Source organism: Pongo pygmaeus, chromosome 19 (assembly GCF_028885625.2).
Source record: "Pongo pygmaeus isolate AG05252 chromosome 19, NHGRI_mPonPyg2-v2.0_pri, whole genome shotgun sequence".
Lineage (NCBI taxonomy): Eukaryota > Metazoa > Chordata > Mammalia > Primates > Hominidae > Pongo > Pongo pygmaeus.
In genome coordinates, this window is record NC_072392.2 from 90998912 (window position 1) to 91021048 (window position 22137).

The 22137-nt window shown below is 44.9% G+C and overlaps 1 protein-coding gene and 1 non-coding gene across 10 annotated transcripts in view; both read right to left on the reverse strand.

Annotated features, from left to right (window-relative positions):
- The window catches only part of SLC39A11 (solute carrier family 39 member 11), a 569718-nt gene that overhangs the window by 167325 nt on the left and 380256 nt on the right, over window positions 1–22137 (reverse strand). The window contains exon 8 of one of the 9 annotated variants that reach the window (XM_054459879.2): window positions 3696–4261. The exons of the other annotated variants lie outside the window; for them this stretch is intronic. Coding sequence (XP_054315854.2) covers window positions 4053–4261 — 209 coding nt within the window. The 3' untranslated portion in view covers window positions 3696–4052. Of the gene's footprint in view, window positions 1–3695; window positions 4262–22137 lie in introns of those variants that run through there. 9 annotated transcript variants of the gene reach the window in all.
- On the reverse strand, window positions 4692–4828 carry LOC129018510 (small Cajal body-specific RNA 24). Its single transcript, XR_008495330.1, has one exon. It is a non-coding gene; the product is annotated as a small Cajal body-specific RNA 24 (non-coding RNA).

Genomic DNA, 22137 nt, shown 5'->3' on the forward strand with positions numbered 1-22137 from the left:
ATGCTCAGTCATAGCAGCCACCTTTCAAGGGCTCAAAAGCCCCCAGGGGATTCATGGCTACCATACTGGACCATGCAGATATTGAGTATTTCTATTACCGCAGAAAGTTCTACAGGACAGTGTTGCTCTACTGAGAAGTACCTGACCCTCTTGCAGAACTGGATAAGGAGTAGTTCCTCCCAAATGGTGCCCTCGGGCCCCAGTGGTCCCATGGAAGGTGGAGAGACAAGGACGACCATACCAAGAATGGCCTTGGAGAGCTGTCAGAGCTCACCCTGAGGATGGAGGAGTTCCTCTATACTCAGGTCAAATGAGGGCCACTGCAAGAGACATGCTTGCAGAGTTTGGCATGCTCCTCTGGAGAACTGGGCTCTGAACACATTGTGGAATAGTCCCGAGGTGAGAAGGTGCCTGAGAGAACTCCAGTGGCCATTAGAGGAGAGGCGGCTGCCCTGGAAGCAGCCTGCGTTTCCAGAGGCAAAGGGCCAAGGTGACATTTTGGAAGGTGACTACATACAAACAAGCTATAAAGGTTAACCCCTGAGAGATCAGCCTGCAAGGACAAACTGATTCTAACAGAATCTGTGCAGAGAGGACCACCTGGGGCTGGGGGGACCCCAAGAGTCATCCACAATGCACCCTGCCTAGCCCTGTGTATATTTCCATGAAGAGGCTCTAAAGAGCCCATGAGAACAACGGTCCACACTTGAGAATCTGCTACTTCAAGGACACCAACACTAAATTATAACTATAACCTTTAGGGAAGGCCTTTTGTCACTCATCACCCAAACACAATCCTTCACTTCTTTCTTCCTTCAATCCTAAGGAATTGGCAAGGCAAGCAGGGTAGGGGGTAAAAAACTAAGGAAGGGGCAAACCACCCACATCTTGCCCACTGCAGGCTGCCAAGGCTAAAGCAGCCCAGGAGTTACTGGCGGAAGGAAAGAATGCTCTACTCAAGGAGATGCTGAAGTTCTATTAAGACTGGTCCATCGGGATTGCATATGACAATGAATCTGCTCATCAGTACCTAAAACTTACAGGAAAATGTAGCTGTCTATGGAATCACCCAGGGGAAGGGAAGGGAGAGCCAACAGAACAGGTTAGGAAGACACTGATGTGAGAAAATCAAGCTGTTATGATTTCACCCTACAGACTTGGAAAGCTCCAGAAAGAATGCAGGAGAGGCTGGGAGTGGTGGCTCACGCCTGTAATCCCAGCACTTTGGGAGTCTGAGGCGCGTGGATCACAAGGTCAGGAGTTCGAGACCGGCCTGACCAATATGGAGAAACCCCGTCTCTACTAAAAATACAAAATTAGCAGGTCATGGTGGCAGGTGCCTGTAATCCCAGCTACTTGGGAGGCTGAGACAGGAGAATCACTTGAACCCAGGAGGTGGAGGTTGCAGTGAGCTGAGATCATGCCACTGCACTCCAGCCTGGGCAACAAGACCAAACTCTGTCTCAAAAAAAAGACTTAGGTCCTAGGGCCAGGTGTGGTGGCTCACACCTATAATCCCAGCACTTTGGGAGACCAAGGCAGGCAGATCACTTGAGGTCAGGAGTTTGAGACCAGTCTGGCCAATGTGGCGAAACGCTGCCTCTACTAAAAATACAAAAATTAGCCAGATGTGGTGGCGGCCACCTGTAGTTCCAGCTACTTGGGAGACTGAGGCAGGAGAATCGCTTGAACCTGGGAGGTGGAGGTTGCAGTGAGCCAAGATTGGGCCATTGCACTCCAGCCTGAGCAACAGAGTAAAACTGTGTCTCAAAAAAAGACTGATGTCCCTAAAAGTGTTTTGTTGTTGTTGTACCTGTGCTGGAATGCCTGTCTCTAGCTTTTCTTTAAATGAGAAAAGATAACATTGTTTCAGATGTTCTGTACATGCAGCCAATCCCTTATCCTAACTCAGAAGCCAGAATCCATTATGGAGAGTTGAACTTGGTTTTCAAAGTCCTATGTGCTTCATTCTAAATCATCTGTCCTTATTTCTGTAGGCTGAGGAAAGTTCCTGAAGGTGGTTGCCCAGTTGTAGAGTGTCCTTTCAGCTCCGTGACTATATTCTTCAGATGGGACTTGAACTTAGGAATCCCTACAGGTTGGGGAGAACAGGATGCTGTAACAGCAATGAATTTCCAGACACAGCTTTGATCACTGGTGAATCAGAGAGTTCTGTTGTTGTTGTTTTTCTAATCTCTTGGCTGTTTCTTTTGCTCTTTCTTCCCACCCTCATTCCCCTGCCAGGGAAAAAAAAAAATTAGCCAGGCAAGAGCACATCCAATTCCCTTTCTTAATTAGAAACAAAACATTTGAAAAGTTGTGGCACAACTGCTTGACGAACATTTGCAAGTTATCTCCAAGCACAAAGCCAACATATTACAGAAAGCAACAGGGTCATAGAACACGTTCCAGGCTAACAGAGAGGGTGATCCAGATTTGCAGAGGTGTCTGTCAACCACGGCTGGAGGCTCCTAATCCCCTCACTCAGAGCTGGCCATGCACAGAGAAAGGCTCATATGAAACACAACAAACCCAAGCTCTCCCAGGTGTCCGTAGCCGAGCTACGAAATCTGTCATCCCAAACTAACACTCCAGAGCACTTAATGGGTTTTAGGGAAGCATTCAAATAAATAATCATTTCCTGGTATTGGAGACTGGATTTCATACACCACAGCCCAGGCCCAAGCTTAATGGGAGAGAGATAAAGAACAGAGTTCTTTTTTCAAAAGTAAAATTTACTTCTAATCCATTAATACGTATGCAAATAGTTTCTTCCAGACTCTGTGATCTGGGAAATAAAATAGCCAGCTTGATCATAATTATTTTCTGACTTCCAGGGTGCTTGATATTAGATGCAGTAATGGTTTGCTATGGCAAATCCTAGGGCCTCTTTCCCTAGAAAGTGTCAAATAAGAACAGGTTGTGTCTGAGTCCATTCGTGTTGATATAAAGGAATACCCGAGGCTGAGTAACTTATAAAGAAAAGAGATTTATTTGGCCAATGGTTCTGACGCCTGTACAAGAAGCATGGTGTCAACATGCGCTTCTGATGAGGGCCTCAGGAAGCTTCTACTCATGGTGGAAGGCAAAGGGGAACTGGCATGTGCAGAGGTCAATGGCAAGAGAGGAAGCATGAGAGAGAGAGAGAGAGGAAGGAAGGAAGGAAGGAAAGAAGGGAGGAAGGGAGGAAGGGAGAGAGGGAAGGAAAAGAAGGGGGAGGAGGAGGAGGTGGTGGTGTAAGGTCTTTTCAACAACCAATTCTTGCTGGAACTAAGAGTGAGAACTTGCTCCCAGGAGAATGGCACCAAGGCATTCATGAGGGATCTACCCTCATGACCCAAGCACCTCCCACCAGGCCCCATCTCCAACAATGAAACTTCAGTGAGATTTGGCAGAGCCAAACAACCCACATCCAAACCATAGCAGGTACACCCACGGGAAGCGCTCAATGGATGATGGCTATGACAACATCACTAACTCCCAAGACGAACAAAGTATTTCATCTTTACACAGTTCTAATTGTGAAAAATGTATTCCTTAGACTGTGTTAGCATCTATTTCCCTTTACCTTCCACTCCTGGGTCCTATTTCCAGCCTGGGAGTAAACATAGGATAAACACAAACTCTTGTCCCCATGGTGGTCTGTATTATTCCATTCTCACGCAGCTAATAAAGACATATCCAAGACTGGCTAATTTATTTTAAAAAGAGGTTTAATTGATTCACAGTTTCACACAGCTGGGGAGGCCTCAGGAAACTTACAATCATGGCAGAAGGTGAAGCAAACACGTCCTTCTTCATATGGTGGCAGGAGAGAGACATGCCGAGCAAAGAGGGAAAAGCCCCTTATAAAACTATCAGATCTCATGAGAACTCACACACTATTATGAGAACAGCAGCATGAGGGTAATCACCCCCATGATTCAATTGTCTCCCACCAAGTCCCTCCCACGACACATGAGGATTATGGGAACTACAATTCAAGATGAGATCTGGGTGGGGACACAGCCAAACCATATCAGGGGTCCTTTCAAGACATAAAGCAGTTTATATCACCTGTGTCTTCTTTTGTCCAGCCTGAAAGGTCCAATCATCTTGACCCGAAAGGTCAAGCCACTGCTCCCATGGCTTAGTTTCCAGTCCAGCCTGCTGAGGTTCTTGTCTGAAAGCCCCAGGGTGTGGCAGTCTCTTCTATCTTGTAGCTCCTTGGACACCTGGAGAGGTATCTGGAGGGTGCACTCCTCCAGGTGTGGACAAGCACCTGCAGATAAGTAGCTTGTTCCAAGAGGAATGACTTCACAAGGATGGCTTAGACTCACAGGCTACCTCCCACCTTGCAGGTAGGAGGTAAGCAGTGACTATTTCTTGAATCAATATATGGCTGAATGAAAGATTAAGCCTATTGATTTAAAACCCATGTTCTTTTTCCCACTTCTGAATATACTTTTATCATTTCTTTGGGGGACCTCATTTCTGGACTCTACTTAGGTCCCTGTGTCTACTCATTTCACCTTGTTTGAGCTAACAGGAATTCTAGTCTGTTGAGATCCTTTGATTTAGTGACTCAATCATCCCAGAAATTACCTGTCCCTCCAAAGCTCATGTCAACTACAGATTGTCATCTCACCAGTATACTCATCTGAGCAATTAATTAGATTATATTTGGCTTATAATCATATTATAAGTTTTTTTAATGTCAGTTGTAGAATGATCCATCCTTTTTATTTGTAAAGTGTGAACAGAAAGCTACTACATTCTACATGACTTTAGGACATTTACAAAGAGTTATCTTCACCTTGAGAAGAAACTGGATAAAAATAAATGTCTGCCCTATTATAAGGTTTGTTTTTCTTTTAAAGCAGGTAAAATATCCTCTGCCTAGTCTTCCCTGGATGGAGGGTGTCATAAATTGAACTGTCTCTCCCACAAATTAATATGTGAACATCCCAACTCGTAATAACTCAGAATGTGAACTTATTTGGAAATTGTGTGGTTTGCAGATATAATTAGTTAAGTTAGAATGAGATCATAATGGAGTAGGGTGGGCCCTTAATCCAATATTAAAAGTGTCCTTATAAAAAGGAGAAATTTGAGCACAGAATCGGACATACATAAAGAGAAGATGACGTCAAGAGACAGAGGGAGAAGAAGCCATCTGCAAACCAAGGAGACAGCCCTGGAACAGATCTTTTTCTCAGAGCCCTCAGAAGGAAGCAGCCCTGTGGCCACCTTGATGTCAGACTCCTGGCCTCCAGAACTGTGTGAGAATCAACTTCTGTTCTTCAGGCCACCCAGTTTGTGGCCATTTGTTCCATAAGCCCTAAGAAACTAATATGAAAGGAAAGGGGGCAGATGGCCAATCCCACCTCTCCGCTCATCAGGGAACCATGCAAAGTCCTTCTCTACTTCAGGCAGGAACAAAAATAACACTAAGAGCGAGTGAAGGTGAGCCACTCTCTGCCTCGCCCCTCTGGGATTCTGAACTTCTAGAAGCCCGAAGAACAGCCTATGACAATAACAATCATATGAACAATTCAACAGTACACTGAATGCATTTTAGGCTTTTCCAGTGGCCTCTTGGTTGATCCCAAACCATCTTGGGAAGTAGGTGGCACAGAAGTTATTATTTCCATTTTGCAGAAGACAAATTATTCTCAAATCAGAAACTGGCTAAAGGAAATGAAGCTAGACAGTGGTCAGCTCCAAAGGAGAGCCCAGAGACAATGACTCCCTCTCCGTGTTAAGAGGCTCACACCACCCATGCTCCTCTGTGCCGTCCCCAAACTCAAGCCTGTCAATTCACGCTAGGCCCTGTGTTCCCTCTGGGCCTCTGCACATTCTTAAGGGGACAGGGCTCTAGGGAAGGCAGGTGAGACATCAGCACAGGCACACAGGCTTCCTTCCCATTGACAACAAGCATGCCAAAGCCAGAAAACAAGTGACTTCTGTGATCTCCCTCAGTTTACACTAAGAGGGAAGGTCACTGACTATTGTCTTGGGTGATGTGACCTACGGACAATTGTAATAAAAGTGGTACCATTGCCTGCTAGAAAAGGTAGGTATGGGAGAAATTGCCCGTGGGAAAATGATCTTTGACTATTTTCCCCTCCGGATGTTGAAACTGTCTTCCAAACAACTGAATTTTGTTGTGCCCCCAGGGTCATGTGGAGCCCTGCTTTAAGTTCTTGCGATGACCCATCCTCAAGAATACATTTGTAGCTGTCTTAAGCAAAGTGAAACAAGATCATCTTTAAGGCCTCCCCGGTCCCTCCCTGATTTTCCTTGCGCCTCTCCTCTCTCCTTTGCTGAGCCTTTGCCGCTCAGAGCACCCTCACAACCTCCCTTCAACAGGAGCACACTCTCTCTCCTGCCACCGCGGATCTATTACATGGCACATCCTACAATGGGATTGCGGAGCTCAGCAAGACTCTGTCCCCAAAGAGCCCATGCTCTTGTCAGGGAAAAGTCATTATGGAACAGGGTTGGGGGTACAGTGTTGGGGGAGCCAGAGTGCTGGGGACACAAGGAAAGGCAAACAATGGACGCTATGCAGGCATGGGGTGGGATGAGAAATGTTCCCCATAAAGATGCCCTGGAGCTGGGTGCTAACAGGTGGGCAGAAGCCGGTCAGGTGAAAAGAATGGGGCAGAGACTGGGGGACAGAGGAGGAAAGGGAGGAGAAACATGTGGATGGGGGTACAGATGCCTCCCGGCAAGTCAGAGCACAGGGTTCCCCAAGCACTTCCTGGGTTACTAGGGTGATGGCAGGTGAATGACAGAATAGCAGGGCCTTGGAGGGGAGGAGGAAGACTTTACTTTAGGATAGTTATAAAGAGTTATCCTCATCTTGATAAGAAACTGGATAAAAATAAACGTCTGCCGTATTATAAGGTGTTTTTTTGTTTTGTTTTGTTTTGTTTTGCAGGTAAAATATCCTCTGCCTAAACTTCCCAGGATGGAGGGTGTTGCAGATTGAATGGTCTCTCCTCCAAATTAATATGTAGATGTCCCAACTCCCAATAACTCAGAATGTGAGGTTTTTGGAAATTGGGTGGTTTGCAGGTATAATTAGTTACATTAGAATGAGATCATCATGCAGTAGGGTGGGCTTCTAGTCCATTATTACCAATGTCCTTATAAAAAGGGGAAATCTGGGCCAGGCACAGTGGCTCACGCCTGTAATCTCAGCACTTTGGGAGACTGAGGAGGGTGGATCACCTGAGGTCAGAAGTTCGAGACCAGCTTCGCCAACATGGTGAAACTCCATCTCTATTAAAAATACAAAAAAATTAGCTGGGCATGGTGACGCACACCTGTAGTCCCAGCTACTCAGGAGTCTGAGGCACAAGAACCAATTGAACTCAGGAGGCGGAGGTTGCAGTGAGCCAAGATCGTACCACTGTACTCCAGCCTGGGCAACAGAGTGAGACTCTGTCATGAAAAAAGAAAAAGTTGGTGGAGGGGAATTTGAACAGATTTTTTGTGGAAAAAAAATCTGAAAAGACATACACACAGCACAGTGTTAGAGGTCAAAACAATATAATGTATAGGGATATCCACGTTTTAGCTAAGTACAACTCAAAGGAATGAATTTAAAAGATCAAGTTCAACTCAAGAAGGACAGTCCTGGTGATGTTTTCACCTGAGAAACTCAGTATCTCCCTCAGACTGAGGCAAAAGGGACTCCGAGGCCAGGCCTCACAGATGGGCCCCTTCTCATGAGGCAAGGATCACAGGTCATGGGATGTGACCACACTCTGGATACCTAGCACTCTGGAATTCTCCATCCAAAGTAGTGGAATTCCCACTCCACTGACAGGGCCTGCATAGTCCTCTTCCCTGGGTCCATTCCCCTTTGGGAGACCAAGCCATTGGTGTACACTGAGGGTCCAAGCAGGTCCACCTTCTGGCAAGCAGGTCTCCTGATGTGCAAGTTGCAGCTGGAGACAGGAAGAGAATGGGACTGGCTGGGGCCATTTCTCCTTGGGCCGCCACATCCAACAAAACTCCAGGGAGGCTGAAAATTTGAACCTGGTTTCCCAGGTCCCTATGAAGATGTCTTTGTCAGAGTAGGAGACAATATGAAAAAGAATACTCATATATGTACTACACATTATATGCACATATACTATATATATACTATACACATACTATACACACATACTATATATATACACACACATACTATATATATTCTCTCTCTCTCTCTATATATATATATATATAGAGAGAGAGAGAGAGAGAGAGATCTATCTAAATGCAATCTGTTAATTTGACTCATGACTTAAAATTTTTTAGACATATGACATGTAAGACTCCATTTGTACTTTTGCTCCCAGCTCTGCAAATATTAGGGGCAGGTCTGGAGGGCCTATGCCCTCAGCTTCACGTGGCCAGTGCACAACAACTGAGAGAAACAGGTGTCAATTTTCAGAGTAACTTGTTTCCTGGAAAGTGTTGCTCACCACACTCTGTGCCCCTGGTCAGGCATTCTCACCAGGGAGAGAACGGTGATTCGAGGTTGAAACAGGGAAAGGGGACAGGAGACAAAGGAAATAAGTGGCAAACACTTCCAACCCTAAAATTTTTTTTTCTTTTCTTTTTTGCTCTGTCACCCAGGCTGGAGTGCAGTGGCACGATCATAGCTCACTGCAGCTTCAACCTCCTGGGCTCAAGCAATCCTCTCACCTCAGCCTCCCAAGTAGCTGGGACCACAGGCACACACCACTATACCCAGCTAATTTTTTTATTTTTTGTTGAGGCAAGGTCTTGCCCTGTTCTTATAGAGGCGAGATCAGTTGCCCTGGCTGGTCTCAAACTCCTGAGCTCAAGCAATCCTCTTACCTCAGCCTCCCAAAGTGCTGGGATTATAGGCATGAGCCACTGTGCCTGGACCTAAACTTTCAAATGCCTGAAACACACACAAAGGAAAAGCTGGGACAAGGTAGGAAGAGGTGAGTCCAAAAGTGTTGAACTCAGTGCCTGCCCCAAGACAAAATGGAAGAAAAATCAACAAATACCATGAAGACTCTTTCTGTTGAAGAAAACCACTTTCGTTGCAATCAGGGTTAAAGAGAAGTCCTTCTAGGTCACCCAACTTTGACCTTGAGGCATGAGTCTTCTTACCCCCATCTCTCTCACCCAAAGTGTCAGGAGCCAGATTTTAGGGTAAATATCCTAGTAGCAGGTATCCAAGTATTTAGGGTAAATATCCAAGTAGCAGGCTCTGAAATAAACTGTCTCAGTAGCCTGTTTCTTCCAACTCCTTCAGTGGGCTTTCCAGACATTGGTTCTGTGCATCAATCTCTCTAAACTCATCTGGCAACAGCAGCCAGGCACAAACCCTGCAGTCTTTAAAGTGGCACAAATTCACAGACAGAGAGATGTTCCCACGCTGCATATGTTCCTAAAACAACCCCGTCCAAGCCATCCATCCACTCTCCTCCCTCCAAGCCACAAAGTAGTTTCATAAGCTCCATTTCAGTTCTGAGATCACCAACACCTTATATCATTACTCAGAGTCACTGGCTGGAGAACAGACATCTTTTCTTTCCCATTAAACATTGCTCAATAATCCCAAATAGGGGGCATTGCAGAGCTGAAGCTTAGAGGTGAATGGTAAATTCTAATAAGGAAGTGCAGAAACATCCAGGATCATTAATGCTGCATTAGCTCCACTTCTTGCCACACTGGCGCTATGTTTTGTCTCTCTGGACTGACCACAGAATTTTCTAGTGCTTTGAAAAATACAGTGCTGTTTCTTGCAGCTAACTGGAAACCTGTAGAGAGCAACCAAGTGCAGATCCTTGAACTTGGTAATGAATAGATGGGATTCTAGGTGAGAAAGAAAGAGAAAAACACCAAGTCTCCATATTCAGAAAAATGTTTTCGATGCCAAAGTTGCATTCAATTTAAAATAAAAGCACAAAAAAACATAAAATTCCCTTTTATACATAAGCCAGTGATATGGTTTGGATTTGGGTGCCCACCCAAATCTCATGTCAAACTGTAATACCCAGTGTTGGAGGAGGGGCCTGGTGGAAGGTGACTGGATCATAGGGTGGACTTCCCCCTTGCTGTTGTCATGACAGTGAATATGTTCTCATGAAATATCGTTGTTTAAAAGTGTGTAGCACCTTCCCCTTCACTCTCTCTCTCTCCTGCTCCACCATGTGAAGACATGCCTGCTTACCCTTTTGCCTTCTTCCATGACTGAAGGTTTCCTGAGGCTTCCCCAGCCATGCTACCTGTACAGCCTGCAGAACTGTAAGCCAATTAAATCTCTTTTCTTTATAATTACCCAGTCTCAGGTAGTTCTTTATAGCAATGCGAGAATGGACTAATACAGTAAATTGGTACCGGGAGTGGGGACATTACTATAAAGATACCTGAAAATGTGGACGTGACTTTGGAACTGGGTAACAGGCAGAGGTTGGAACAGTTTGAAGGGCTCAAAGGAAGACAGGAAGATGAGGGAAAGTTGGGAACTTCCTAGAGACTTTTTAAATTTTTGTGACCAAAATGCTGATAGTGATATGGACAATGAAGTCCAGGCTAAAGTGGTCTTAGATGGAGGAACTTTTTGGGAATTGGAGTAAAGGTCACTTGCTATGCCTGAGCAAAGAGACTGGTGACACTGGGCCCCTGCTCTAGTGACCTGTGGAACTGTGAACTTGAGAGTGATAAATTAGAGTACCTGGCAGAAGAAATTTCTAAGCAGCAAGGCATTAAAGATGTGGCCTGGCTGCTTCCGACAGCATATGGTCATATGTGTGAGCAAAACGATGATCTGAAACTGGAACTTATATTTAAAAGGGAAGCAGAGCAAAAAGTTTAGAAACTTTGCAGCCTGACCATGCAGTAGAAAAGAGAAACCCATTTTCTAGGGAAAAGTTCAAGCCAGCTGCAGAAATATACATAAGTAAAGAGGGGCCGAATGTTAATAGCCAAGACAATAGGGAAAATGCCTCAAAGGCATTTCAGAGACCTTTGTGGAAGCCCCTTCCATCCTAGGCCTGGAGGCCTAGGAGGGAAGAATGGTTTTGCAGGCCAGACTCAGGGCCCTGTTGCCCTGCACAACATTGGGACACTGCTCCCTGAATCCCAGCCACTCCAGTTCCAGGTATGGCTAAAAGGGCCCCAGATACATCTCAGGCCACTGTTCCAGAGGGTGCAAGCCATAAACCTTGGTGGCTTCCACGTGGTGGTAAGCTTGTGGGTGTTCAGAAGGCAAGAGCTGAAGCTTGGGAGCCTCAACCTAGATTTCAGAGGATGTATGGAAATGCCTGGATATACAGGCAGAAGTGTGCTGCAGTGGTGGAGCCCTCATGGAGAACCTCAACTAGGGCAGTGCAGAGGAGAGTGTGGGGTTTGAACCCCCACACAGAGCTCCCACTAGAGCACTGCCTAGTAGAGCTGTGAGAAGAGGTCACTGTCCTTCCAATCCCAGAATATTAGATCCACTGACAACTTGCACCATGTGCCTGGAAAAGCCATAGGCACTCAACATGAGCCTGGAAAAGCAGCCATGAGGCTGTACCCTGCAGAGCCAAAGGGGCAGAAATGTCCAAGGCCCTGGGAGTCCACCCCTTGCATCAGTGTGGACTAGATGTGAGACATGGAGTTAGAGATTATTTTGGAGCTTTAAGATTTAATGACTGCCCTGCTGGGTTTTGGATTTGCCCCTTTGTTTTGGCTGATTTCTCCCTTTTGGAATGGGAGTATTTAGCCAATGCCTGTACCATCACTGTATCTTAGAAGTAACTGACTGGGTTTGATTTTACAGGCTCATAGGTGGAAGTCACTTGCCTTGTCTCAGATGAGAATTTGTACTGTGGACTTTTGAGTTAAAGCTGGAATGAGTTAAGACTTTGGGGACTGTTGGGAAGGCATGATTGTATTTTGAAATGTGAGAAGGACATGAGATTTGGGAGGGGCCAGGGACGGAATGATATGGTTTGGATTTGTGTCCCCACCCAAATCCCATATCAAACTGTAATCCCCAGTGTTGGAGGAGAGGCCTGGTGAGAGGTGACTGGATCACGAGGGTGGACTTCCCCCTTGCTGTTATCATGATAGTGAAAATGTTCTCATGAGATCTGGTTGTTTAAAAGTGTGTAGCACCTCCCCCTTCACTCTCTTCCTCTTTCTCTGGCCATGTAAAATGTGCCTCCTTCCTCTTCACCTTCCACTATGATTTTAAGTTTTCTGAGGCTTCCTCAGCCATGATTCCTGTACAGCCTGTGGAACTGTGAGCCAATTAAACCTCTTTTCCTTATAAATTACCCAGTCTCAGGTAGTTCTTTACAGCAATGTGAGAATGGACTAATACAGCTGGATTTCCTTTAGGGAAGGGCGTATTAAAACCTGATTCTTTCTAAGCTGATTGGAACTATACTTTCTTTCAGAACAAGGGAGACCCTTTAGAAAAGGTTTAAAATCAGGAGTCCATAGATCCAGGCAGTTTATAAACTTCCTGACATTTTATATAATATATCATAATTATGTGTATCACAGGAAGTTAGAGAAAGATTCCTTAAGCTTGATTGGATATACATGGCGATCGTAACCCCCAAAGTAAGAACTGCTATTGTGGACACTTAACTTAAAACAAGGTGTGATAAACACGTGAAAAATGCCACTGCTATTAGTCATCAGGGAAATGCAAATCAAAACCACAAAGAACTACCACTTACAACCACTAGGATGGCTATAATAAAAAATGCAGATAATAACAAGTGTTGGTGAAGATGCAGAAAAACGGAACCCTCCTACATTGCTGATAGGAATGAAAAATGGTGCATCACTTTGGAAAACAGTCTTACATTTTCCTCAAAAGGGCAAATACGGAGTTACCAAATGACCCAGCAATTACTCTACTAAGTTTACACCCAAGAGAAATGAAAATGCAGTTATACAAAAACTTGTACATGAAAGTACAGAGAAGCAGTATTCATAATAGTCCAACAGTAGATATAACCCAAATGCTCATTAACTGATGAATGGATGAAGAAAATGTGGCATAGACATATAACGGAATATTATTTGACAACAAAAGGAAATGAAGTACTGATACATGGATGAACCTTAAAAACACTGTGCTAATTAAAAGCAGCCAGATACAACAGGCCACATACTGTATGACTTCATTTATATGAAATGTTCAGAATAGCCAAATTCATAGACACAAAAGTAGAGGAGTGGTTGCCTAGGGTTTGTGGGGGAGGAGCTGGAGGGAAATGGAGGATAATTGCTAATGGGTAGGGGTTTCTTTTGGGGTAATGAAAATGTTCTAAAATTTATGGTGGTGGTTGCACAATTTTGTGAATATTCTAAAAATCATTAAATTGTACACTTCAAATGGGTGAATTGTAGGCTGTGTGAGTTACATTTTGATAAAGCTGTTATTAAAAGAAAAAAGAAAAGAATATGTAAGTCTATTCTCCATCTAAGTGGCCCATTCCTCTACCCCAGGTGGGGGGACACCGGGAAGGCTTTGGGATGGGACCAACAGGGATGCATGGAAAACATGAGTTTGATATGAAGGAAAAATGCTATTGCCTTCAGCCATCTCATTCTCACCCTTGGATACAGATCCCTCAACCAGGGAAGGAATAACTGTCTTTAAATGCACTGAAGAGGAGGTTCCCATGGAGACTGGGGAAGTTAGCATAAGACTGTCTTCCATGATGATGAGGAAAGACTGAATACACCGTAGCACAGGCACTCGCAGACAGACCCCTGGCCAGGTTACTGTGGGACAGGTACCCAAGTCCATAGAAGAGAGAATTGTAATAAACCAAGAGGGAAATAGAGTTTCTTTCCCAATCAGGCAGACCCACGGCAACGCTGCTTTGAGTCTTCACGTGGGCAAGGAAGACACACTGGGCAGTGATACATGGATTTCTGCTAGCTGCTAAAGTGGCCCCATCCACTCAGGTCTCTGATAGTGGTCCTCTGGCCACAACAGTGCCAAAATAAAATAATACATACTATGGTAGGAAATTAATGACCTCTTAAAATGTCTGTGTCCTAATCTCGAGAATCTGAATATGCTATGTGACATGGCAGGGAAAACTGGGGTTGCAGAAGGCATTAAGATGGCTAACCAGCTGACTCTGAGAAGGGTTATCCTGGATTATCTGGAGGATCCCACTGTAATCATAAGGGTCCTTAAAATGAAAAGGAAGGTAGGAGAGTTAGCAATAGAGTAATGCAATGCGAGAAAGATTCAACTGGGCATTGCAGGGGAAAAGTGGACCATAAGCCAGGAAATGCAGGCAGCCATGGGAAGTCGGAAAAGGCAAAGAAATGGATTCTCTCCTAGAGCTTCTGGAAAGCAATGCAGTCCTGCTGATACCTTGACCTTCACTTTGGGCTTCTGACCTCTAGAACTACAAGATAATATATCTGTGTTATTTTAAGCCACTAAGTTTGTGGTCATTTGTTACAGCAGCAAAAGGAGACTCATACACATCCTTGAACTCACTCTCTTGTTATTCAATCCTCAGTGAGGTGAGCTGCAGAGTAGCTTGGGAGGATTTTCCATTAGGAATCTGTGGGTTCTATGATGTTTCAGCTCCAAAGTGCTTTAAAATGTCACCTCTGATTCTTCGGCTGTGATAGACACTTTTTCCCATTTTATAGCCTATAATAAATGTAAGGATTGGGACTGGTCTCTGGTCCTGTCCCTTCTGTTAGAATATCAGGCAGTTGGCCCTAATACTGGAGAATTAATGGCAACAGTAGGAGTGAAATGGAGACCCAGAGAGGGGTACTTACCTCAAGCACATGGCTATTAAGTGGAGGAGCCACTGGGTTTTGAACTTAGATCAGTAGACCCCAGAGCCTGTGTGCTTAACTAATGACCCTAAAAGACTATTCCAGCCCGGTGAGCTGAGTTCCTGTTTGACAGGCGTCTCCGCAGCCTGAGTGTGGGGGTTTTCTCCCCTGTGGGCCATGGGTGCCCCCAGGGAGGTGGACACGCTGCAAGGTGGAGGATGTGTGCCACGTTTCCAGGACACCATATGGCCCCACTCTGGTCCAGGTGCTGCTGGAGCAGGACCTGCGCTCTCGCTGCTGTCTGACACCACTTCACTGTCTCCTCCAAAGGCTCCTACCCTGGTGGGCTCTGCACCCACAGATTTGATGAAACTCACAGGAGTCAAGCATCAGAGAGTAGTGAGTGGGGGTTGTGTATGGGGAGATTAAAGACACTTATATTTTTCTTTCTCATGTAAGATGAAGACTGGCGTGAAAGCAAATTTCTATTTTCAAAAGTTAGGTTTGGTAACACAGTGCAGAGCAGATGGATGAGGAGAAAAGGAAGCAACAAAAAATGGGCCTCAGCCGGGTGCAGCGGCTCACACCTATAATCCCAGCACTTTGAGAGGCCGAGGTGGGAGGATCACTTGAGCACAAGAGTTTGAGACCAGCCTGGGCAACATGGCGAAACCTCGTCTCCACACAACAAATAAATGAAATGGTTTGCTGGGCACACCTGTGGTCCCAGCTACTCAGGAAGCTGAGGCAGCAGGAGGATCACTTGGGCCCAGGAGGTGGAGGTTGCAGTGAGCCGTGATTGCCTCACTGCACTCCAGCTGGGAGACACAGTGAGCCTCTGTCTCAAAAAAAAGGCCCCCTCACAAAGCAGTGGGCCTGGAAAAGGGAGATGGGAAATAGAGGTGGGTGAGATGGGAGCCAGTGATCAATGGGATTTGGTGACCAACTAGCTATGGAGAACGAGGGACAGGGAAGAGCTAAGACAACTATGGGGCTTCCAGCTCAAGGGCAGCTGGGCAGAAGTGCAGGACTTTAACCTAGAGAGAGGCAGAGGGAGAGGGAGGATGCTGAGAAGAAAACAAACATGCGGAATTAGGGCAGACATGCTCAGAGGGCCAACCAAAGTACATGTCTGGGATTCCGGACAGATCCAGGTCCCTCCTCTCTTCCCCCTTTCCATCCGTTAAAATCCCTTGTCTCTTCTACTGTCTAATCCACCCTGGTGTCCTCATCCTCGTGGGCCCCCATGGCACTCACACCCCTACCCAGTTAATGTCCCCTCTCTGCTCCTGATGCAGTTTTCTCCATGTCACTAGTGTAGCCACCTTGTTCCCCTCAAAGGTGTGTTTTGAGCCCCCCACTCAGCTGAAATGCCTCCGGACTCAGTAAAGGAACAGAACTGAGTGTGTTCAGGAAGTTGACCTAGGGGAGCAGGGGATCGGTGCAGAGTCAGGGAATGGGGAAGAGAAACAGGTCAGAGGGCTTCAGAAAACCTGTGATGCTACTCATGATGAATATGCAGGTAGGAAGGAGAGAGGAGAGGAGACAGACTCACAGAAGGTATGAGGCCACGAGAAAATGCATACATGCACACATGCACACACATGTGCACACACACGTGATTCCTCAAGCTCCCAGCAGGCTTCCAGCATCAGGAGCTAAAATTGCTACCACTGATAAATGAAAAACTTAAACTCCCCACTGGGAGGGAGTCTTTCAAGTATCATTCCTGGAGATCACCCCCTCCAACTCTTCTGTCCACTGATACGCTAGCATAGAGCAGATGTGATCATTTGAAGCTCCAACAAAGAATCCCTTGAGGATGACTGTGTAAAGTATGTTTTTTTCCTAAATCAGGAACACCAGAATTAAGAGGAGGGCAGCCATGCAAAACTCAACACTGTTTGTCAACGTGGGTACTAACTCGGCTGTGTCTTGGATAACACATCAACTTGGTAAAAACACACACACAGAAAAGAAAATACTTTCTTCCAACTGTCAGAGCAAAAATCCTTTACTCTTCTGTCCAGCAACCCGAACAAAAACAAGGGAATTTGTGGCTTGGTTTCCTTGACAACCTTATCTTCACTCCAGGCACCATCCCCTGTCTCCAAGCAACAGGGCACATTTTGGAACTACCAGGAGGCAAAACCCAGTGCTTATCCTGAGTCTTTTAGGACTAAACAAATCAGGGCAGAGCAACTGGTCCCTCGCAAGGTAGAGCCCAAGGAGCCCATGGGAAGGTACGTGGCCTCAAATATCCTCATCAAACCCCATACTCACCTGGCACTCCTCTGAGTTCCTTAGTGCCTGAAATTCTACCTCTCCACACTCAATCCATTGGCTTATTCCCCTGTCCACTCCATGGGGACACTGACTTAGTCCATCAGGTGACTTCTCCCATATCCCCACTCCCAACAGGAAAGCCCTACGTGGCTCTAGTGTGAAGAGGAGGCTGACCCTTGAGAACAGGGCACAGAGACGGAAATCTAGAACGTCACTGGGACTTAGTGATTTTTGCAGAAAAATGAGGAGCCTGGAGAAAAGTGTTTGATTAAAAGAGAATGAGGGAAAATGCCTGTATTGCTATGTTGACATTTAAGAAGACGGTTTGCACCTGCAAACAGGATTCAGAGATTTTTTTTTTCTCCCATCAGCATGCCCCAATCTCTTCCCTAACATCTCTGAGACAGAAAGAATTTCTGAGAATATAGAGAAGAGAATTAAATGAACAAACTCTCTGGGAATGACAGCTCTGAACTTTAATAAGAGGGAGAGAAGAGAGCTGATGAGTGCAAGGCTCTGCGGCTGAAAGGAAATGGAATTTGGAAGTGGAAGGAGCTGACAAATAGTGCTTATAACTGCTGCATCCAATAATCAGGATAACTGCTATTTATCTGGTACCTTTATTTATCAAGCAGGCTCATGCCCATGACCTTATTCTATCCTCAAATCACCTGTGAAGCAGAGGGTGTAGTTGGAATTATTTATCTCCTGGTGAAGCCAGTGATAGCACAACTTGGAGAAGTCGTTCTTACAATCACCTAGTTGGTGATTTTCAAAATAAGATAGGAATTATAGATTCTGACTCCCAACGCTTACTTACCATTGATTCTGGAAAATGTGGATGGTCTAAATTGCTATAGTAAAAACGCAATTTCCAAAGTTTATTTCTTCCATGAGCTTTGAGTTCATTTCTAATTAAATTTTTTCAGTAGCCCATCGACAAAACAGATCAGTTGGAGATTCTTCTCCTTGTTCATTCTCTCTTAAAGAGAATTATTAAGAAGAAGCATCTGAATTCATTTTTGAGCCCTCATTTGATTTCCATTTACAATCTCTGTGTTGCTGAAGCTGTGGAAGCAACAGTCTCCATGGCTGAGAGTAGAGCTTAAGCCACGCAGATGGGCTGCAAAGATTAATTGCCATTCTTAAAGACGCCAATAGAACTAGGAAAAATAAGTAGTAATAGTAGTAGTAGAAGAAGAGGAGGAGAAGGAGGTTGGAGAATAGGGGAAGTTACCATGCTCTAGTAAACTGCAAGATGCTGGCGTATGACAAACATTGGTACAAGATATAAGACAAAATGAAATGGGATCGAGCGTATAATCCCTGCGGCTACTAACTACTGCATTAGTAGACAAAGCAACAATTAGGATGAGACCTGAATGAGGATGTGGTGCTGTCCCTTAGGGCAGGTAATACCCAAAACATGCAGCCATACACTTGTCTATTCTCCAAAGAGCTGAACCACTGAAGAAATGGTGTTCTGAAATGGCTTGGAAGTCTAGGTGTTATTGGGAGCTTGGATTTGTCACGAGCCCCCTAGGGGCTTCACACACACACTGATTTTGCAGACTTCTACCCCCTCGAATATTCTGTGGCGAACAACCTATTTTTTTCTATCCTCTCCCAAACCCCCATGCTGAGCTCATCGCCTCTGAATTTATCTCCATGTCAAGGAGAAGATGACAGCCAAAAGCAATACATTTTGTTTAAGTCAAGTCATGACACATCTATGCCAAATGGAGAACTCAGCTGGCAATTACCACCCTGAAAAGTGGGACAGACAACAGAGCAAGGAATAGACCTAGAAGTACATTTAGGTGTCATTTCACTCACTGTATTTAACCAGAGAAAGAAAAAGAAAATGGAATTTCGATTTCAGAATCCAACCTTGGTTAATGGTTATTTGCAGAAAACTAGGAACATTTTAATTATTTTCAACTCCACACCATAACAGCTATCAAGGGAATGAAGACAAAACAAACAGGGACTTATTAAATACATAATTAATGTGCACTAAAATTCGCATATATGAATACGAATAAGCTGGGACCATTATACGGTATGCAACTGAAACGTGATCAATTAATTAAACCTGTTATTTGCTGGGGCTTTGGGAAAAATGGGGCCACCTCAACAAAGGAGGGAGACTCATCAGCAGATGAGATGGCTCCTTGGTGGTCCATCCTGCTTGCAAAGTAGCCAGGTATTTTAAGCAACCAAAATCTTAGAAAAGATACAATTTTCTTTACAGTGAAGCAAAAATAAATCAAGCCCTTGTCAATCAAGACCTTAATCAAGACCACTGTCAAGCTATAAACAGATTACTTTATTCCCTCTCACCTGGTCTCCAGTCTCCATTATAATCAAATAAAAACACTTTTCAGGCACTGCATCTGGTTTAGAAATATAGTCTGTGGCCAGGAAACAAAATGAAGAAAACTGGCAACACAGGAATGAAATCACTTGTGGTGATTAATTAATAACTGTCCTCTTTTGAAATGGATTAAAGTGCAGTACAACAATAGGTTATAACATGGAAGAAGAATTCAGATATTCAGATATTCAGACCTTAAGAATGCACTTCATCCTTATCACAAAGCAGCAAATGAAGTGCTGTGCTTCCTAGCAGCCAAAGAATAAAAAAAGGTCTACATGATCAATGTCTGTCATTCCCACAGGGAGGCAAAGCTTTTCCAGGCAGTGTATTCTAAACGTTTTATCTAGAGGCATTGGGGGATGAACAGGACAATGGCTCTAGCAGAAAGCTGACAATAAAGACTCCGGTGATTTTCATCTGACGGTTAACATCCTTTCTTTCAAACCTGAGTTAAGTTACAGGAGGCTGTTCTGTGAGAGGGGCTAAGCTGACATAGACCAATGATGTTGGCTTGGGCTGGGGTGAGGAGAGGGTGTCTACTGGCAGATAACACATAACACCAGAGGACAAGATGATGAGCTACTACTTAAGCCCTTGTGCAGTTCCTTCCATCCCCTGACATCAGACATCATGATGCTCTTGAGCCTGCTACACAAGTCCCGGCACAACTCGCAACCCACTTCAGTCCCCAACTCAGGAAATAAGAAAAAAACTCAGAACCAACAGGAGCAAGAGAATGGTATCACAGGATGACTCTGCAGCATCCTTAATTTATCAGAAACAATGTGAAAAGGCTGACATTTGAATTATTTTATTCACAATATATTTAGGACATACCCCATGACTGAGAACAGCTCTCTTACACTGTCTTCCAGAAATGGAACTCCTCCCAGGGCAAGCTTGGGTAGGCACTACACAACAAACAATTTGTGAAGTTACTTTTTTTGCTAAGGGTCTAGTGCAGTGTCATCCAGTAGAACTTCCTGTGATCATGGAAGCGTTCTACGTCTTGTGTTGTCCAACACAGTAGCCACTAAATACAAGGATTTGACGTGTGGCTAAGTCATGCTAAGGAGCTAAAGTTTGCATTTTATTCCAGTTTAACTCATGTAAATTTAGAGAACTACAGGTGGCCAGGGACTATGGAATTGGACAGAGCAAGTCTAAAAGATCTTACTAGGCTGGGCGCAGTGGCTCACGCCTATAATCCCAGCATTTTGGGAAGCCGAGGTGGGTGGATCAGCTGAGGTCATGAGTTTGAGACCAGCCTGGCCAACATGGTGAAACCCCGTCTCTACTAAAAATACAAAAATTACCTGGGCCTGGTGACACACGCCTGTAATTCCAGCTATTGAGGAGGCTGAGGCAGGAGAATCGCTTGAACCTGGGAGGCGGAGGTTGCAGTGGGCTGAGATTGCGCCACTGCACTCCAGCCTGGGCCACAGAGTGAGACTCCATCTCCAAAAACAAAACAATAAAATAAAATAAAAGATTGTATTAAACCACGTTCTAGCCAGTACCTGGCCATGGGAGAAAGACAACTGGAAGTTACTGGAAACTTTGATTCCTAATACAAAAATGTATTCAAATTCTCTTGCTTTAGTTTTCTCTTTAATTTACATAATAGGTAGGAGGATGGCATAATACAATTGACGTGGAAATGAGTCTTGATTTTAACCCTAATCCTAGTGCAGCATTAGACTTTGACTCTGGCTGTAGCTTCCTTGATCTGAAGGCCAGAAAGTAGGGCTCAGGCATCTGCGCGTCTGTCGCCTGTGCAGGAGATAACAGAACATCTAAAAGTTTCCCTGACACTTTTATTTGGGATCACGGAGGATTCCCAGAGTTGCAATTTTATCCTCTGGGTGTTGGTGCCAACTCTCATGCTCAAATCCAACAGCGTCATTTAGAAGTGTGCTACCGGCTTCTGCCTCAGTGCACACCAGGAACATGATATGTTGAGCAAAATGTCATCCCATGTAGGAGCCTGTGCTAATTATAATGTCAGGCTTCCCACTGAGATACTGATAATTAAAGGAGAATATTACAATGTTTTCAAACTCCTGCAGTAAATGAGAAGCATCTTCAAATGTAACCTGTTGGAGATGAAAATTAAAGCCATCTGTGACGTCCCCATTTAAGACCACAACCAGAACCAGACAATTTTTGAGGATCAAAGCAAGGTGAAGGCAAAAGTAGGTGGGTGGTAGAGCTTGGGGGAAGAGGAGGAGGTAGAGGGGAATTAATGTTTTCCAGGTCCTGCTGTGTTCTAGGAACCATAATACTCTTTATTTTTTTATTCAGACAGGTCTTGCTCTGTCACCCAGGCTGGAGTGCAGTGGCACAAGCACAGCTCACTGCAGCCTCTACCTCCTGGGCTCAAGCGATTCTCCTGCCTCAGCCTCCTGAGTAGCTGGGACTACAGGCATGCGCCACCACGCCCAGCTAATTTTTGTATTTTTTGTAGAGACGGGGTTCTGCCACGTTGCCCAGGCTGGTCTCGAACTCCTGAGTTCAAGTGATCTGCATGCCTCGGCCTCCCAACGATACACTCTGAATAGCAGATAACACAGTGGGTGGCCCTGCTTGTTGCTACTGCTGTCATCTCAGTAATGAACTGCCGAGTAGCTATTATCTGCATTTTACAGCTGGGAAAGCTAAGAATCCCATGATGTCACCTATGATTACCT